The following is a 19,214-nucleotide window of genomic DNA, read 5'->3' on the forward strand; positions in this document are numbered from 1 at the left end:
TGGGGCTGTTCAGCCTGGAGAAGAAAAGGCTCTGGGGAGATCTTATTGCCGCCTTCCAGTGCCTAAAGGGGCTCCAGGAGAGCTGGAGAGGACCTTTTTACTGGGGCATGGAGTGACAGGACGAGGGGGAATGGCTTTAAACTGGAAGAGGGCAGGTTTAAGGGTGGTGAAGCACTGGAAGAGGTCTCCCAGAGAGGTCGGTGAGGCCCCATCCCTGGAGGTGTTGAAGGCCAGGCTGGACGTGGCCTTGGGCAACCTGGTCTAGTGGGAGGTGTCCCTGCCCATGGCAGGGGGGGTGGAACTCGATGATCTTTAAGGTCCCTTCCAACCTAAACCATTCTATGATTCTATTATTCTATGATTCAGGCCTGCAAGACATGCTAGATTTATCTATTCATGGACTTATGGTCATGACATCAAGCAGACACAAGATTGGTAAGTATCCCCAAGCAGAGTCAGTGTTTATTTCCACCGTTACAAGGTGTGGACACCTAGATACAGTGATAAGCACCATTGTGCATCTTCCCACTTTGGTTTCCTCACCCAGCTGGTGTGAACTGTTGGATGGCCAGAATGCTTCGAGGAGATCAGTTTTGAAGACGTTCAGTTTCCATCATGACCCAGAAACCCAGGAAAGCTGGTCTGTGCTCAGTGAGGGTCAGCCTTTTGTGCAATAGAGGCCCAAGGAGGAGAGCCTCTGTGGCTATGGCACCTGCAGTGTGTGACAGTCTCCTATTGCTAGCCCTGATGGTCCAGCAGGGACTAAAGAAGACAGCATAGAAGAAATTTCCTCATTTGGAATAGAATCTGTGTATTTACACAAATATACCGAGCCCTGAAAAGTTGCTTTAAATTATCAGAGACGTTCATGGCATCAGGAACATCTCAAAACTCAAAGGTGGTGGCTTACTTCTCTGTATCACCTGGAAAGGAGGAAGGGAAATAGGACTCTGGTATTTGCTAATGATCCTAGTCCCAAAAACTCTCATCACAGAGCAGGGTCTCGTATCATCATTTAAGCCAGTGAGTCCTCCCCTCTCCCCTCATTGCTTCTGTTCACCGCATGCACTCAATGGGAATGAAATTCGTGTTGTCTTTGCATAGCTGAATACAGCTGGAAAACCACTGACTACTGCGTCAGGCACGAACCTTCCTGGAAAACAGCATTCTGAGCACTGCCTGACGGATCTGCTTGGTCCTTACGCTGTAAACGATGGGGTTGAGCATGGTGGGGAGGGTCAGATAGAGATCAGCCAGCAGAACCTGTGCTTGCACGGATACACCGCTGCCGAACTGCTGTGCGTATATGGAGACCATCCCAGGGATATAATACAGCAGCAGCACGCAGATATGGCACCCGCAGGTGCTGAAGGCCTTCCAGCATGATTTCTTCCCCAGGACAGTTTTAAGGATCATCCCATAGGACGCAGCAATGAAAGCCATGTCCATCCCTACTATGAGAGAGGACCCAGCCACACTGTAAAGCCTGCTGGGTCTGGGGTCGGTGCATGCCAGCTTCGCCACGGCCATGTGCTCACAGTACAAATGGGGAACCACACGGGAACGGCAATAGGGAAGGTTGGTCACCATCCCTGTCAAGGGGACCATGAAAAGGAGAGCTCTCACCACAATGGCCAGGCCTATTTGGGCAATTGTTTGGCGATTCAAGATGGCTTGGTACCTGAGGGGGTGACAAATTGCAATGTAACGATCAACAGCCATGGCCAGGAGCACTCCCGACTCCAGTGACGTTGTGGAGTGAACAAGGAACATCTGAACAAAACAGGCCATGTAACCAATCTCCATAGACTTCAGCCAGAATATGCTCAGCATCTTGGGGACAACGGATGTCACCATCACCACATCGATGATGGCCAGCATGGCCAGGAAGCAATGGATGGGGTCACGCAGGGAGTTGTCCAGCCCAATGACAAGCAAAACTACACCATTTCCTACCAAGGTGATGATATAGCCTGAGCAGAAAAGGATGCCCAAGCAAGTGGGGAAAGCTTCCAGGCTGGGGACACCCAAAAGGACGAAAGAGCTGTTGGGGTGGTCGAAGGGTTCAGAAGCCATGCAGGAGAATCTTGCTTTTGTGTTTAAAAAAAAGTGCCAAGTTTTGAGCCCTGAGACGTCCAGAGCTAAGGGGTATAAGGTGGGGACTCTGCCTCAGTGCAAGAGCCAAATCAGGAATCCACATCGTTACTTGGATGTGTGAGACGGAAGCACAACAGCATAACATGACCAGGTAGGTGGAATGGATCAGAAATAATGAATAAATGTGGATGTTATGGCTTGAAAATTCCTACAAGGTGAAGAAGTTCATATTTCAAGTTGTGCCACTGGGATAACCAAGGGACTTTTACAGTCCGTTGCTTGTGAAAGGCTTATTTCTTTGTTGGTTGCTCACCACTGCTCAGCTTACATCTTGAAATAAGCTGCAAGAGGAGAGAAACAGGTCAGCATCCAGCTTCCCTCAGACAGCACTTCTGCCTGAGCAGTCCTGGCTTCCCTGCAATGGGCTCAATATAGGAAGTTCCTCCAAATTCGTAGCGCAAAAAGTGGTCTCAGAAAGTGCTCAGGGACATCAGGCATGATTATGAAAACGCTTTTTGCTGCTCTGTCTTCATTCTGTCATTCACCTGTGAGAGAAGCCTGCAAAACCAGGTGGTAGTCAAAGGAAAATAATGATTTCTGAGGTTTTATTCTGTCAGAGAAGCTTGAAGGTAATAGAGAAACTCGGGGACAAGAGGAAGAGTCTGAGTATGGTGGGCAGAATCTGCACATACATTTGTGCCAGAACTTTGCTACTGCTTCTGCTGCTTCTCCTCACGCAGTGGCAAAGACCAGGCAGGTGACAACCATGCCAGATCTGTGGCTGTTAAGAGAAACCGCCTGGACGATCATCCACCAGTAGCTTTTTAGCAAGCAGCAAGCTGTGGGGTGGCTTGTGGTTGGCAATACCCATGTTAGTGACAAAGGAGTAAAATTCACCCACGTACAATCCCGCTAAAGGATCATTTAGGACAAAATTTAACATTAGACGTGGCCAGTGTGGCAGTAGGGAGAAGCAGAAGCTAGACAAGTTCAGAATAGAAATAGAGAAGACATTAGGAGACACTAAGGAAACACAACACTTGAAGTTTTACAATAGAGACTGTGGCTTAGCCCCAGGTTTGGGGTTGCTGCAGGAGCTTCTGGCTGAAAAGACTGGTCAGGACAGAAGCACTTACCTTCTGGCCTAAATGTCTGCAAATCAGGACATTTTAGAGGCTGTAGCACTGCACGTAATTGCCCTGCACTGACCCTCTGCATCCTGGTAACCAGTAGCTGCAGGAGTCAGGTGGGACTCCAGATTTGAGCAGTGAGGGTGACCCGTGGCTGCCTCACCCACCCGTGCTCCTGAGCAGACCCACATACCGCCCGTGACACCAACCAGCCTTCGGACCAGCCCCTGCTGCAAAGCAGAGCTGCGCACCCTGGGATGGGCTTAACACAACGGATCCCAGGGTCTACAAGAAGGTCCCCCCGCAAAGACTCAGGGCATGGTTCAGCTGCCTAAACATGGGCACCTAGAGCCCTCTGAGACCCCCGAGGTGTGTCCCACTTGGCCTCTATCTCCTTTACACCCAGCAGGGTGCAGGTCCCTGCAGACCCTGGGTGATGGTCTGCCTCTCCCACATGGATGCCTTGGGTACCTGGAGGCATCTCAAGTGGCTGTAGCATCCAAGTAAGAGCAAGCGGAATGACGCCCTGAGGGTCTGAGACCATGTTGCAGTCAGAGATGAGCTCGAGCATGGAGTCCACAGAGCAACTGACTCCCTAAACGTGTGTCTCTGCCCTAAGTGAGCTGAGGTGCTCTCCAGGATCCGCTGGCCATAAGGGCTGGATCTCCACTGGCTGTACTCAGTGCTTAGACACCAAGCACTCATGCACACAAGCATGTGTAGACAACTACCTCCAGGCACGTACGTGTGTCTGAACCCAGAGCCACATCCCCAGGTGCCTACATCCAAGGCAAGAGCATATTTGCTTCCAGAAGCTCTTTTCTGCAGCCAGTGCCTGGCACAGCAGTGTTATCAGTATTGCAGCAGTACTGAAGAACCCTGACCACTGGGACTTCTTGCCCTGGGAGATGGAAAAACAGCACGGATGAGCTTTGCAGCCTGAGCAAAGGCTTCTTATCCTGGTCTGCCGACAAGGATAAGCACAGGTATCTGTCTCACCTGTAGGACTGTCACCTGTAGGGCTGCAGCAGAACATCTCTGTGTATCTCCGAGTGCAGCAACGCTGGGGTATTAATCCATCCTCTGGAAATACCCTAAGGGACAGCCGATTGAGGACGCAGAGATTAGGTTGTCTGTCCTATGAGGAGATGGAAATTTTCAAGACTGCTTCAGCTTCTTTTATTAGCTCTCCCTCATAGTGTCATACCGTTGGAGTCTCAGGGTTATGGCAGTCTCCAGAGCCTGCCGGCTGCCCATGAGACCAATGCACAAAATGTAAATTAACTCCATCTGAGGTGGGGAAAAATCCCTTTGGTTTAGCCAGAGAGAGCAAGATGGCTTGGAAACTCTGGGTTGAAAACCCAGTGGAACTCTTCTCTCCACTCAGAACCATTACAGCAAACCCTGATATCTCCCTGAAAGGAGTTTGTGCAAGAATTCACACAGGGAGGTGGGATCTCACAGCAGGTCCTGAGCCTTGGCTGCACCACGCAGTACGCAGCTGAGGAACGATGCCTTCTGATCATGCATAAGGAAACCACACATGATGGTGAGCCTCCAGCAGGTGTGAGGCCTGCCTTTAGGAGTCATTGGCAGAATGACAGCTCATTAGGGAATAAATTCCTAATTTTCCCTAATTTTTCAGCTTATTTTCCAAAAAAAGATTATGGGGCAAGTGCAGATGAGAACCTATGTGTAAGCAGAAGTACAAGAGGAACATCACTCTAAAGTGGAGCTCATCCTTTATTTTCCTGTCATCCATATAAAGTTGTCCTACCTGGTATAAGGCAAGCAGGTACACTCGTTTTCCTGCGGTGACTGGTCTCTGCCAGGGCCATACAAACGCAGCACTACGGGAAGAGGCGGGACTGTCCCAGAGAGCTTCCATCCCAGCTCTGTCCCACCGAGAACCTCTTCTGCCTTGTCCTGTCTCCACTCTCAATGCTTCTTGCCACCCTAAAATCTGGGTGAACAGCACAGGATTTGTTCAGCACAGGGGCTCAGCAATGAGGGGCGCGTGAGATGAGGGAGGAGATGAAGACACAGTCATTTGTGATGTAGAGGGAATATCATTCCTAGAGATTTTGTCAGAAAGGGGAGGTTTTCCTAAAGTGGGGGTTTTGTTCTGCAGATGCGTTCCCTGCCATAAGAGCACTTTCTTCACAGCCCCTGTGTCCTTTCTCCAACACAGCACTTTCCCAGAAGAATGTGTGTGTGCGCTCAGGGTGTGACATGGGCATGAAGCCTCCAACACATCCTCTGTTCCCATGTGAGCTGCCTTGTCCCATGAACTCTGCTCCAACCATCCAGCTGCCCTGGAGGGCCTGGGAGCATGTCTGGGAGACACAGACCTGATGTAGGATGGGTGCATCAGCCCTGACATTTGGGATGCTTCAGTCTGTCAGAGCTTCCACCTCAAAGCAGCCCATAAGAGCTACCGCTGAGAGCCTGTTCAGGACAAGGCGTTTCTACCATCCATCGCTCAGCTCCATGTGGACTCAGTATTATCTCTACTGCCGTGGTCTTATGTACACAATTTTCTTGGCCTCTCCTCCCTCCAGGGACTGATGTCTTCTCCACACCTGAACAAACCCAGCCAGCCAGAAACGCACCTGCCCCTCCACCCTGCAGGTATCTCTGCGTGTTGGATGTCAGTTTCTCCTTTCCAGACACACAAAATGGCACTGTGTCTCATCGAGAAGAGGGAAAGTCTTCAGTGGTCAGGTCATGCGCCAGGGCAGGGATACAGTGTTGGACTGCACGTAGGGAGCATGCTTTCAAGAAAAACTCTTAGATTTAGGCTGTTTTGCTTGGAGTTCACGTCTCTGGTTGATATGTGGCAGATCACAAGGTTTCGGAACACCCAAAGCAAGACTTTCTTCCCACTCAGTGGCAGATCACAAGGTTTCAGAACACCCAAAGCAAGACTTTCTTCCCAAGGGAGGTCCCCCACACTTCTCACACACTTTGGCACACGTCATGTCATACATGTCTGTGTGTTTATTGCTTTTGCACCCAGGAGATTCCTGGCTGCTGATCTGGACCTCAGGGAGCCAACACGGACCCTGCCCCAGGTTGTTTGCAAGTGGAGACCCGTCAGCCACACAAGTCAACACAGACTGAAAACACACACACGAACAGCATCAACGGCCTGATCTTGTGCTCCTCTCTGGCTGGTTATGATGAATACCTTTAGAGGACATTGTATATATATACAATTGTATATACATGTATATAATATGGATCCCTCTAAGTAGCTGTGCTTAGACATTGAGTCTACACAGTATCTGGCCCTGGATCCCTGGTCTCCCCAGTTGCCTCATGCACATACACACAGGCGAAGAGGTCTCTCCAGTAGCTGGCTGAGTCCTACGGCATCGCCAGTAGCTGACCTCATGGTCTCTGCAGTAGTGTACTTCAGACCCTCCTGGTTCCCCCAGTAGCAACTCAAGCCCTCTGGTCTCTCCACCATCCAGCCCAGACTTACAGCCTCGCTCATACCTGGTTCCCAAATCTCAGCTTACTCTCTGGCAGGTCCTGCTTGATGTTTGCTGGTGATTGCACAGTGATGTACATACCCCAGTCTCTCCAGTTGCTGGCTCGTGGGCCCCTATGGTCCATGGTCTCCACTCCAGCGGTTGGTACTCAGCCCTCGGTGCTCACACAGATTAGGGGACCCTCACTCAGGGATGTTGTTAGAAATGGAGTTTAATGAGAAGACAGGACAGGCTGTGCTGATCAGGCACCAGGCGTGGAGAGACAAGCACGTTGACCAACAGCCTGTTTACATGCGACTGGACCCTTTCATCCTCTTATCCCTCTGTTTTCCCACACTCGTTTGCCCCCCATCCACCCTGACCCTCCCCATTCCCTTTGGTTTCTCCCCTAAACATCCCATTACAAGCACCGCAAAGTCCCAACATGGTCTGATTGTCCCCCTGCTCTGTAGGCAGGGAGTTCGTGAGGAGGGAGACCCATCACCATGAACTAACTTGGAGGTCTCACACCTGGCCGTGGGCTGAACATCCTCCTGGGACAGCCTAGGGAGCAGCGGGCCTGCGGGCTCTGCTGCCTCTGAGGGGGACATTGGGGTTCTCCTGCCTGCCACATTCCTCTGCTCCTTCGGGTTTATGGAGGCGAGCCTTTGATCACACAACCCAACAGCCTTGGCACCCAGCACCGACCAGCGTTCCTGCTACAGAGCCCCGCAGGAGGATGGCATCCGTGGCTGTTGTGGTTTAACCCCGGTAGGCAGCTCAGCCCCACACAGCCGCTCGCTCACCCCTCCTCTGCTCCCCGGGGGGATGGGGGAGAGAATCAGAAGAGTAAAACTGTGAAAACTCATGAGTTGCGATAAAGACAGTTTAGTAATAAAAATGAAAAAAAAAAAAAAAAAAGAGACCAACAATGTCAGTAGAAAACAAAACGCAGACAAAGAAGTGATGCCAAAAATATAATTGTTCTGCACCAACCGAATGTTATCCAGCCAGTCCCCGAGCAACGGCAGCCCTGGAGATCCTCCCCCCGCCCAGTTTTTATGGCTAAGTGTGACACCCTACGGTTTGGGATATCCCTTCGGTCAATGGGGGTCAGCTGTCCTGGCTCTGTCCCCTCCCAGCTCCTCGTGCACCCCAAGGCTACTTGCTGGTGGGGGGGAGGGGAGGGTGAGGAGCAGAAAAGGTCTCCTGATGCTGTGCAAGCCTTGCTCAGCAGTAGCTAAAACATCAGTGTGTTCTCATCAACACTGCTTTCATCACAAATCCAAAATATAGCCCCATGCAAGCTGCTACGAAGAAAACTAACTCTATCCCAGGCAAAACCAGTTCCACAGTGCATGGAGAGGGCTGGCAGAGCAACGGGAGCCTCCTGCCCCTGTGCAGGGCAGAGGTGCATCAACGCCCAGAGACCAGCGGGCACCTCAGCTGTCTGCGCTGGCCTCCACGGCACTTCTCCAGTGCAGAGGGACCAACCACCACTTCCACTGGGGTGATTTTACCTGTTAGAGCATGAAGAAGTCATCAAGGAGACAGCCACTGGATGCTCTGGGGCAGCCCTGCTGTAGGGGTGGGGAAGGGAGGGACTCAGAGAGGTGTTCAGGTGATTAACTTCGGTGAGGGACAGATAAAGCATCTGCTGTGGTTGTGCAGTCAGGACGGTGGTGACTGTGTGTGGGTACCTGCTCCCCAGGGCTGACAGACCTACGCTGAGAGGGAGGGGATGTTCTCAGCAACCTCGTAGGTGACCGTGCTTTGAGCAGGAGGTTCTGTAGACCTCCTGAGGCCCCTTGCAGCCTGAGTTACCCCATGGTCCTGTGATCCCATGTCCCTTACCTCTCTTGGCACAGCTCTGCTGCACATAAAGCGATAAGTTAAGGAAACAGCTATTTTCTGTGGTTCAGCTGCACTGGGTCATTTTGCCAGAACAAGATCAGGCGGTGGCTGCAGTTCTTATGAGGTCTGAGGGAACTGGACCACCCAGAGGTGCCGTGCCAAGGTCATTGCCTTGTGCTAGGGACAGGCAGGAGAACAACCAGCTGAAGCCCGTGGTGCTGCCCCGAGTTCAGTGGGTACCAACAATTCCTGGGGCACCTGCAGCTCTGAACATACACTGAGAGCCACACCACGGTCCAGCAGAGGTTTTGGCCATTCTAGGGAATGGACTTGGTCTTCACGGGTCCCAGCCCTGTGGCCTGAAGGCCAGGCCCAATCCCTCCTGCTGCCGGTCTCCTCCAAGAGATCACCCTGCGTGCTCCATCACAAATCTGCTTTGTCCTGATGCCATAGATCAGGGGGTTGAATGCCGGTGGGATGAGGAGGTAGACATCAGCCAACAGGACCTGGACATGGGGTGGTAGATCCTGGTGGTACCTTTCCATGTACATGGAGAGCAGCCCAGGGACATAGAAGAGGGCCATGATGCAGAGGTGTGAGCCGCAGGTGCTAAAAGCTTTTTTGCGGGCTTGCAAGGAGGAGAGGCTGAGCACAGCTCGGAGGATGAGCGTGTATGAGAGAGCAATGAGCAGCGAGTCAAAGCTGCCCACGTAGGTGGAGACAGAGAGGCTGTAGGTGTTGCTGAAGGCAGCATCCCCACAGGCCAGTTTGAGCACGGCCATGTGCTCGCAGTATGAGTGGTCCACAACTGCCGGGCTGCAGAGAGGCAGGCGGCGAACCTGGAAGGTGAGGGGGCTCATGAAAACCACAGCCCTGAGTAAGTTAGCCAAGCCAATGACAGCCACAATGGGGCTGGTCAGGATGGACAAGTACCGCAGTGGATTGCAAATGGCCACGTAGCGGTCAAAGGCCATTGCCACCAACACCCCCGACTCCATCACGGAGAAAGCGTGAACAAAGTACATCTGGGTAAGGCAAGCATCCAGGCTGATGGCGGTGGAGTGAAACCAGAAGATGCCCAGCATTTTTGGGGTGATGGAGGTGGACATCACCAGGTCAATGACAGCCAGCATGGACAGGAAGAGGAACATGGGCAGGTGCAGGCTGGGATCAGCCTTTATCACGCACAGGAGGGTGCTGTTCCCAGCCAGTGCGATGAGGTACATGATGCAGAAGGGAATGGAGATCCAGTGGTGCAGGTGCTGCAGCCCCGGGATGCCCGTCAGGTGCAGCTCCGACAGTGAGGTGTTGGTGGGACGTGAGTGGGGCATGGTGGTCACTGCAGGAGCCTGAGTGAGGACACCCCAGGCACAGAAGGACGGCCATACCTTGGGTGACACCAAAGGTCCATCCAGCCCCAGATCCTATGTCCAGCATCAAAAGCAGACCCTTAAGGAAGAATATGAGAAAGAAAACATACCATGACACTTCTCCTGCTGCTTTCCCAGCTTCCAACAATTTGAAGCTGAGGGACTTCCTGGACTGGATGTGGTTTTTCCATTTTAATTAACCCCACCCCAGAAACCCATCTAGCCTCTTCTGTGCAACATCTTAACACCCACACTGTCTTTTAGCAAGGAGTTTCACAAACTGATGGCACCTTTTGCGAAATAACCCCTTCCCTTTCTTGTGAGCCTGACATTTGCTACTGTCATTTGAGGACCCGTAGTTCCTACATCAAAACCGTCAGAGAAGAGTTAGTTGAATCCTTGTTCTACTTCCACCTGCCACCATGAGATGTGGAAGTGAGTAAACCTCAGATGATGGAAGTTCTTCAGGACAATTTTTAACCCCTCCATCAGCACCGACTATTTGATTTCCCATCTTTGTCTCCCATTTGTCTTGCTCTGTATCTAGAAAGATGGAGCTGAAAAGTGCCTGTTGCTTTAGATGTGACAGCTTATCTTACCCAGGAAAACTGATTGTCAGCATTCTTGTGTATTTTGCTTTTCATGTATCTGCTGGAAGACAGATCCAACCCTCCACCCTGATCCATCAGCTGGGAAATTACCTCCACCTTCCTCTCTCAGTGTGTTCCCATACAGTTTATATCACCTCCGAAATTAAATCTGATTACACTTTTCCCTCCCTGGCATTTGCACCCCAGTGTGTCTAAAGCCACGCAACCCAACATGACATTTGCTGAGTAAAAGAGTCCCTGCTCCTTTATCTCCTTTCACGAGATCAGAGCTCAGCTCCTACTTGAACAATCGGTTTTCCTCTTTACACCTTCCTTTAAAGAACCTTTCTTGGCCGTACCTGGTTTGAGTCAAACAGTCAAGGTCTCACAAAGGGGTCTTGGATGATGCATGACAGTTTGCCCAAGACCAGCCTTCGAAGAGCTCCACTTTATGTGTGGTTTCCATACTGACACACTTTTGAGGTCCAGTTGCCCACATCACCTTCACCTCGCGAAGGAGAGGCATCAGGGTTTCTGTTTCCCAGGGATGCAACCCCTCTCTCAGCCAGAGTAGTTGCTGTTTTCCAGCAGTACTTTCCAGGCCGAGTATAACATGTCCAGCAAGTATCACATTATCAAGGGTAGATCTTCCCAGGTAAATCTTTTTGCTTTCTTTCTTGTCATTTATAGAACATGTCAGCAAGTTAAAGTAAAGTTTCTCAGCAAATCATACTCTAAGAGTTGCTTTTTCAACGGAACACCCTCAGGTAGGATGAACATGAAGGGCAGGGGCAAAGGATTGCAGGGCGGTCTGCAGACTGAAGTGCACCGTGGCAGGCACTTTATGGAAAATAATGGCAAACTAGAGGGAGTTCAGAAATGAGGATCAAGCTTGGCTGGAGAGCTGAGGGCTCAGCTGGGGTATGATCTTGAGAAGAGCCTTGAAACATGTTAAAGGCTATGGTAAAGTGGAAGGGAATAATTGTCCTACATGTCCTCTGAAAGGCCAAATCAGGGGTCTAAATCCCAGAAAGAGTAGGAGAAATTCAGTCTAGGCTTAAAGAAAACTTCTCCAATAGCAAAGATAGTAATGCACTGATGAAAACAGCGCTACAGTGCCCAAGGAGACTGATGCTCCGTTTTTGCAGAAGACCAAGCAGGACAAAGATCTGTTAGGGATGACCCTTCCATTGACAAGGCTGCCAAATGCGATCTGGTTTTGTCCCTATCTGTTCTGTAAGACTTCTGAAGGTGGTCCATGGAGTTACTGCAGAAACACCTTCAAAACCCAAACACGCACATTCCCTCCCCACTCCCCCTGCCCACACGTTCCCGTTCCTGAAAGCAGCAAACAGAATGGAGGAGAACAAGAGATATATGCCTGGGGATAAAGTCTACCCTTAAATTTATTCAGCTGTAAAGCAAAATCCCTGACATGACAACGTGCAAGATGGCCTGAGAATATTCTGTTGCAAGAGGCCAAAGTTGCCCAAGATTTTTTTCAAAACTCATGGTCCTTTTTTTTGGTAGAGAATGTGGTCCAGAAGTATGGGAGTGGAGAGGGTCACGGTGCCTTTTCCAAACTCTTTTTTTTTCTCTTAATGTTTTTTTATGGATATATTTTTTAAGTTTAAAAAAAAAAAAAAGACGTCAGCAGCAAATCCTCCTGTGCTGTTTCTATTTAAAATGCATGCACCAATGGATGACCTACCGGGCTTGCTGCTGCAGATTTGTCCAGAGAAACCAGCAGGTGTATGCCCCATTCACCCAGACCGTGTGGCAGTGATGCTGCCCAGCCCCGCTTCCACCAGCTGTCTTGCCTCCTTCTCTGACCCAGCAGCTTTTAGCTGCGGAAGCATTTATAACTTTGCTGAGAGGAATCCCTGGTGTGTCTTTCCCATGGCTCAAGAAATGGGTCGATACACGTGCCCATGTGCAGCTGACTTGCTGATCACAGAATCCCAGCATCCCAGACTGGTGGGGGCTGGAAGGGCCCTCTGGAGCTCCCCCATCCCACCCCCGCCAGAGCAGGGGCACCTCCAGCAGTGGCACAGGACGGCGTCCAGGCGGGTTTGGGATGGCTCCAGAGGGGGAGACTCCCCCACCTCTCTGGGCAGCCTCTGCCACTGCTCTGCCGCCCTCACAGCAGAGAAGGCCCTCCTCAGGTGGAGATGGAACTGCCCATGGTCACCTTTGTGCCCGGTCCCTCTTGTCCTCTCACTGGGCACCACTGGAAACAGACTGTCCCCATCCCCCGGCACCTCCCTTGAAGGACTGATCAGCGTTGAGGAGATCCCCCTCAGTCTTCTCCTCTCCAGACTGAACAGCCCCACGTCCCTCAGCCTTTCCTCATAAGAAGAGATGTTCCAATCCCCTCATCATCTTTGCAGCCCTTTGCTGGACCCTCTCCAGCAGTTCCCAGTCCTTCTTGACCCGGGGAGCCCCAAACCGGACACAGTGCTCCAGATGTGGCCTCCCCAGGGCAGAGCAGAGGGGGAGGATGACCTCCCTCCACCTGCTGGCCATGCTCTGCTTGATGCCCCCCAGGATGCCATTGGCCTTCTTGGCCACCAGGGCACATTGCTGGCTCGTGGGCATCCTGTTGTCCACCAGGACTCCCAGGTCCCTTTCCACAGAGCTGCCCTCCAGGAGGTCAGCCCCAAACCTGTACTGGTGCGTGGGGTTATTCCTCCCCAGATGCAGTACCCTACACTTACCCTTGTTGAATTTCATCAGGTTCCTCTCCACCCAACTCTCCAGCCTGTCCAGCTCACGCCGTAAAGCAGCACAGCCTTCTGGCGTGTCAGCCACTCCTCCCAGTTTTGTGTCATCAGCAAATTTGCTGATGGTACACTCTATCCCTTCATGCACTGACTAACCTCCTAATTCAGTTTGTTTAATTGAGAAGATGTTGTTGCCAATCCCCTGTAGTGCTTATAACCTTTGCAGTAGCTTGAACTCTTCCTCGTCCTTTGACCCTTCAGCCTTCCAAACACGGGTCCCTGACCTTGGCGTTGCCAGCTCCCTCTTTTCTAGATGCTGGATCTTTCCAGATGCAAATGAGGTCTGGGTCTCCTTCCATGGTCTGTTCGACCATGAGATGGAGCTCCCGGCTGTCTCCATCATATCAGAGGCTGAAAGTCTTCCTTCACCAAAAGGGTTATCAAACATTGGAACAGGCTGCCCAGGGAAGCGGTGGAATCACCATCCCTGGAGGTATTTAAAAGACAGGTAGACATGGTGCTGAGGGACATGGGTTAGCGGTGGGCTTTGCAGTGTTAGGTTGACGGTTGGACTCGGTGGTCTTAAAGGTGCCTTCCAACCTAGACGATTCTATGATTCTAAGTCAGGGGAGGGATGTCCTGTCCCACACGTGCTTTGTATCCTCTAAGGCAACAGCAGAAAGTGTGCAGCTAGATAGAAATCACATGGCAGACCAATTCTGGCCACTTCGACCTAATTGAGAATAATTTTGTCTAAGTCTCCTTCTTCTGCAGAGTCAGGGTTTGCCATTGAAAACCGCCTGACCAAAAAGGGCTGGCACTGTGTGGTGACAGGGCTGCTGAAAGCAGTGGACTGCTTCCCTGAAGGGGATGAGAAGATCTGCACCAAGCCTGGTTGGGTGTCCCAGGGAAGAGGAAGGTTGGGTGATACTGGGAGCAATGCATCCTACCCTGGCAGCATCAGGCAATGGCAGTGGAGGCAGACACTGTGACTGGGGAACAAATCTGCTGCCTGGCAGCGCACCTTGCACTGGCGCTTTCCAGCCCCAACTTGCACCAGGACTACGAGACCTGGGTTGGAAGAGTCTGGTCTCTGAGTCAGGCGGGAGGATCTGCATTATCATTTAGTTGCTGGGCATTGTGTAGATTGTGCTGTTCCCAAGGCTGGTGGTGGTGGACTGTGTAGTCCAGAGGGCACCCAAAGGCAGCAGGGTCAGTAGCCACTGAAAGAGTTGAGTTTATACCTGCCAGCTTGGGTTTGGTGGCCACCATAGCTCTTTGCAATGCTCTCCTTTCCTCTCTGGCTCAGGCAGGATCCATGCAGGACCTCAGACTTCCAGTAGAGACCAGACTCAGGGAATTCCTGTGCCCTGATTTCCACAGGGTGCAGGCACAAGGAGAGCTGGGATGGTAAGTCAGGACGTAGTGTTAGGAGATGAGCTGCCATCGTAGTTAAAATTAGGTACAGGTTTGCTGAGGAGAACCAGAGGAGTGTAGCCCCTGTTCTCCTTTGCTTTAATCCACGCTACTGCTCCTCGCCTCTGGTGATCAGAGGTGACCCTCTCTGCAGGCTTTTTTTTTTATTTTTTCAGTTTATGGCCCTGTCCATTGCATAAGGAGATCTGCCTAAAGCAAAGGAGACTTGTGCCATTGCACTCTCCAGCTGCTCTACGCACCCTATTGCCAACAATTCCTGCTCTCTGTGACACAACGCCGCACCCGAGCGTTAGTTCAGGGGAAGGAGTGATGTGTTCCCCTCATGCAGTGCAGCACGTGCAGAATTACATGGTCTCCAAAGAGGAGAGCCAGTTTGCTAAAGTGCCAAAACCCCAGGAGTAGGATCTCACAGGAGTTCAGAAGCAAGTGAAGACTTATGAAAAACTGGAGCTTCTCAAAACCCTATTGCAGGTGCCTACATGCTTAGGGAAGAGACACGACGTAGAAAGTTAGGGAGCCTCACTAAAATATTTGGGAAAAAAAAATAGAACAACATTTCATGGCTGATGATGTTTTGGTGTTTCTAATAAAGGAACAAAACCTTACGTGCCACTGCAGGGTTTCAGTGTGACTTGTGGACCCTGTTCTCAAGCGAGCTGAGTTTTTGTGATTGCTGCAAATGCTTCAGTAAGGTTTTAAGACAGAACTGGGAGGAAAACAAAAGCTGTTTAGGCCAACATCTGGATGAGTGTGCGTGTGTCAATGTGCACACAGACACCCCACACTCCCCCCTCATAGCCAGGCACCGAGACCAGGCAGCTGCTAAGAACTAGTAAGTGAATAGATGGAGAGTTAAAGCCTGGGTGGAAAAGGCACGTGGGGGGGGTGAATCCATCAACAGAATTTCGTTTCCAAAGTGGAAACAGTCTTTTTTCAAGGGCTGAGATGAAGAGGAGAATCGTGAGGGGATACAGATCTGAGGATGACCACAGACACAGTTAAACACGAGTTATCTTTCCGCTCCGAACAGGAATGTAGAATTCACTTTCTAAAAATAATGTTTCACCAGTCAAATTTTCCATGGTGTCTCCAGCTTTCAGAGTGTGGCCAAGATGATGAAGAGATCATCCCAGTTTTCCAGTAGACAGATTTTTAAGCTTTTTCTTTGCTCCCAAACATGCTGCCATTGTTCTCTGGTCCAAATCCCATTCCTTCGCAGCTGGCATTAGTGATGGCCTGGGGTCAGTACCTGGGCTGGATCCTTCTCTGCCGGAGCAGGATCAGCACCCGCTCCCGGATTGGCTTGGTCCTCATCCCGTAGATGAGGGGATTGAGCATGGGAGGCACCAGCAGGTAGAGGTCAGCCATCAGGATGCGGATGTGCACAGGGATCCTCTGGCCCCAGCGCTGAGCGTAGGAGCAGAAGAGCCCAGGCATGTAGAAGAGCAGGATGACACCGATGTGGGAGCCACAGGTGCTGTAGGACTTCAGATGAGCCTCTCTGGAGGAGAGACCTATGACCTCCCTCAGGATCAGCATGTAGGAGACAGCGATGAGGGTGGAGTCTAAGCCCACCACGACAGTGGCAACTGTGATCCCATAGAGGCTGTTGGGCCGGGTGTCCCCACAGGCCAGCTTCACCACTGACATGTGCTCACAGTAGGAGTGGTGAATGACGCGGGGGCCGCAGTAGGACAGGCTGGTCACCATGCACATCAGAGGGGTGATGATGACGATGCCACGCACTGCAGCAGCCAGACCCAGCTTGGCAGTGGTGGGGCCAGTCAGGATGGCAGAGTAGTGCAGGGGCCTGCAGACGGCCAAGTATCTGTCAAAGGCCATGGTGAGCAGGACTCCGGACTCCACTGTGGAGAAGCTGTGAATGAAGAACATCTGGACCACACAACTCCCAAAGTCAATCTCGTGGGAGTGAAACCAGAAGATGCTCAGGAGCTTGGGCATGATGGAAGTGGTGAGGACGAGATCAATGGCAGCCAGCATGGAGAGGAAGTAAAACATAGGCAAGTGCAGGCTTGGGTCCATCTTAATCACTAGGAGGACTGTGATGTTCCCTAGCACTGCCATGAAGTACATGGTGCAGAATGGGAAGGCAATCCAGAACTGAGCATCCTCCAGCCCAGGGATGCCTGTCAGGATGAAGGACGAGGCACTGGAGTGATTTGGGTAGGACATGAGGCACTGCTGCAGAGCTGGAAGGGAAGCCACAGGAACAGCTGGCATAGATGGGGAGAAGAAAGAGCTGTAGCAAGCACTGCCATGGACTCCAACCACACAGACCTGTGGTCATATCCTCCTGCCTCTTATCCAGGTACACTCAGTCCTGTCATTGGCAAGATGCAAATGCACATGGTCTTAACCCAAACATACGGGAGTTATCTTACCTCTCTGCCCATCCTGGGCTGGCCTCTGGCTGTTGTCGCCACCTCTCCACTCCGTGGTTTGGGAGTGACAAACTAGAAGTTGAGTACATCTAGTTGCCATCAGTACAAAAATGTAAGATGGAGGAAGGGGGAAGACGCAGAATACTTTGAGGACGCAGGTCAGCAGGACTCCGGTCACCCACACACCTCCGCAGGTGTAAAACTTATCCCCTCCTGGGCCGGAGCGCCCCATCTGATTCCCACCTTGGGAAATTGCAGCAGATGTATGTCTGCCATATCAACGTCTGTTGTCCAGAGTACTTTTGCTGTGAGAGCTGATGCCCGTGGAAGCAGCGCACTGACCCCGTGTGTCCCCCAGCTGCGTGCCCTGCTTCAGGCCAGCACTGTCAGCTGCGGGGCTGCCCCTGCTGCAGCCCAAATCCAAACCACCCTGCTGGACTCCCTCTCTGAAAGGGCATCCTACCTACAGGGTCCTGCATTAGGAAGGAAACCCAGTGTCACGGCCAAAACCGTCCTGAGGCTGCGGTGCTGGTCCCTGCCAGCACTAACCCTCCCATGGTGTGTGTACTTCCTAACCCTCAAGCCCTCACCAAAAGAGAGAAGTGCTGTGAATTGTCCCTGTTTTACCGGGTGAAAAAGAGGCACAGAAGGGTTAAATTCGCTTGCTGGCCGTATGGGAATTAGATGCATGTTTCTCAGGCACTTGTACCCTCTGTTTTCCCCAACATACCAAAGGGCAAGACTTCATCTCCTTGGCTTTCCAGACATTTGACTTCCTCGACCTCTAAATAGTTTGATCTCTCCTCAAACCACTTTGAATCCACCACATGACACAAACCAACAGGCATTTCGGTCTGTTTCTAGTCATTGCTATTTGTAATGTAAGGCCAAATACTGCAAAGCCAATATTGTGAAAATGCTGCCAAGACAATGTTATTTATAACAGTTTATTGCAAAGAGGACTCTGTTTGCAGTGCAGTCGGCTACCTCGGCTATAAATTCAGGGAGGCAGAGCCCCAGCTGGCACAAGCCAGTCCAGCAGGCAATGTGCCTCCTGCCAGAATTATTTACCTGGAAAGGGCAAACACAACTGAGATCCTGTAATCCTGCGCTTGGAAAAAAAGCAGATACTCCCTCCCTCCCCTCTGTCAGAGGTAATTGATCTACAAATCCCATGTACTGTTCTGGGCAGCGTTACTTGTACTTCATCCTGTATAATAAAGCCGTCCAGATTATTAATGCTATTCAACAAGCATCAGACTCCATTTTTACCGGGTCCTTCTCATGTCTGTTCACAGCACTGTGCCAGTCCCGTTCCCTTAGCAGTCTGATTTCTTGGGTACACACAAGCACATGAAGCACCAAGGAAGAAACCTCTTTAGCGCAGTCTCTCTGACCAGCCCCTTTGGGTCATGCAAAGACGCTGTCCCCACTGCACTCCAGTTTCATCCACGTTACGCCTGACCTCCTCTACATTTCCTGTGTCCTCCTCTTGACGTGTCCTGCAGCCGGGGTGCCAGTGTGTTGGCCACCAAAGGTGCCTCTGGACCCCGAACGCACGCACGGGGACAGGCGTCCAGTGCCACATCCCAGCCCTGCACAGAGCATCACACCAGGAGGACCTGCTCCTCATCCACTCCAACCCAGCCTTGCACGGACCTCTCGCTTCTACCACCAGCCCACAAGAACCACTGCAGCTGTAGCCTACGTGCAAATGCCACGTTAGGAAGATGCTGCTGTGATTTTTGGCTATTTTTGAGTTGTACATGCAAGAACAGCGATGGGAGCAGCCCTTTCAGACTCGTTGCTGCTGAAGCAGAGCAGCTCTTTCAGGTCTGGTGACACACTTCTGAACATTTTCTTTGTGTTTCATTGGCATGAAAAGCTGATAGAGTTCTATTTTGTGCAATTAAGTAGCTTAGTAACTTGCAAAGTGACAAGTTTTGCTCGTTGCGGTAGTCAAAATCCAGAAGATTTTCTAGAAATGGGGGACACTATCAGGCACCTTGACCTAGCATGCCATACCCCATTACATATGTTGCAAAATTACAGTAATTTATTTTTAAACAGTGAAACAGATTGAGATACCCTCAGAGGACGAGATGCTCGGTATTGCACAAAGTGCAAAAGGAGTT

At 51.3% G+C, this 19,214-nt stretch overlaps 3 protein-coding genes across 3 annotated transcripts; all 3 read right to left on the reverse strand.

Annotated features, from left to right (window-relative positions):
• Positions 1–1,137: 1,137 nt before the first annotated feature.
• LOC104291589 (olfactory receptor 52I2-like) lies at positions 1,138–2,076 on the reverse strand. The gene has a single exon (XM_009890842.1). The coding sequence runs from the start codon at positions 2,074–2,076 to the stop codon at positions 1,138–1,140; it is 939 nt and encodes a 312-aa protein (XP_009889144.1).
• A 6,798-nt stretch (positions 2,077–8,874) lies between these two features.
• LOC104291591 (olfactory receptor 52K2-like) lies at positions 8,875–9,888 on the reverse strand. Its single transcript, XM_009890843.1, has one exon. The coding sequence runs from the start codon at positions 9,886–9,888 to the stop codon at positions 8,875–8,877; it is 1,014 nt and encodes a 337-aa protein (XP_009889145.1).
• A 6,031-nt stretch (positions 9,889–15,919) lies between these two features.
• Positions 15,920–16,870, reverse strand: LOC104291592 (olfactory receptor 52K2-like). The gene has a single exon (XM_009890844.1). It carries the CDS (start codon positions 16,868–16,870, stop codon positions 15,920–15,922), a length of 951 nt encoding a protein of 316 aa, XP_009889146.1.
• Between the last annotated feature and the right edge of the window lie 2,344 nt (positions 16,871–19,214).

The sequence above is a fragment of the Charadrius vociferus genome, unplaced genomic scaffold (assembly GCF_000708025.1).
Source record: "Charadrius vociferus isolate BGI_N301 unplaced genomic scaffold, ASM70802v2 scaffold138, whole genome shotgun sequence".
NCBI lineage: Eukaryota > Metazoa > Chordata > Aves > Charadriiformes > Charadriidae > Charadrius > Charadrius vociferus.

Coding starts and splice junctions, on each gene's coding strand:
- LOC104291591 (XM_009890843.1), bottom strand. CDS start 9,888: ATGCCCCACTCACGTCCCACCAACACCTCACTGTCGGAGCTGCACCTG.
- LOC104291589 (XM_009890842.1), bottom strand. CDS start 2,076: ATGGCTTCTGAACCCTTCGACCACCCCAACAGCTCTTTCGTCCTTTTG.
- LOC104291592 (XM_009890844.1), bottom strand. CDS start 16,870: ATGTCCTACCCAAATCACTCCAGTGCCTCGTCCTTCATCCTGACAGGC.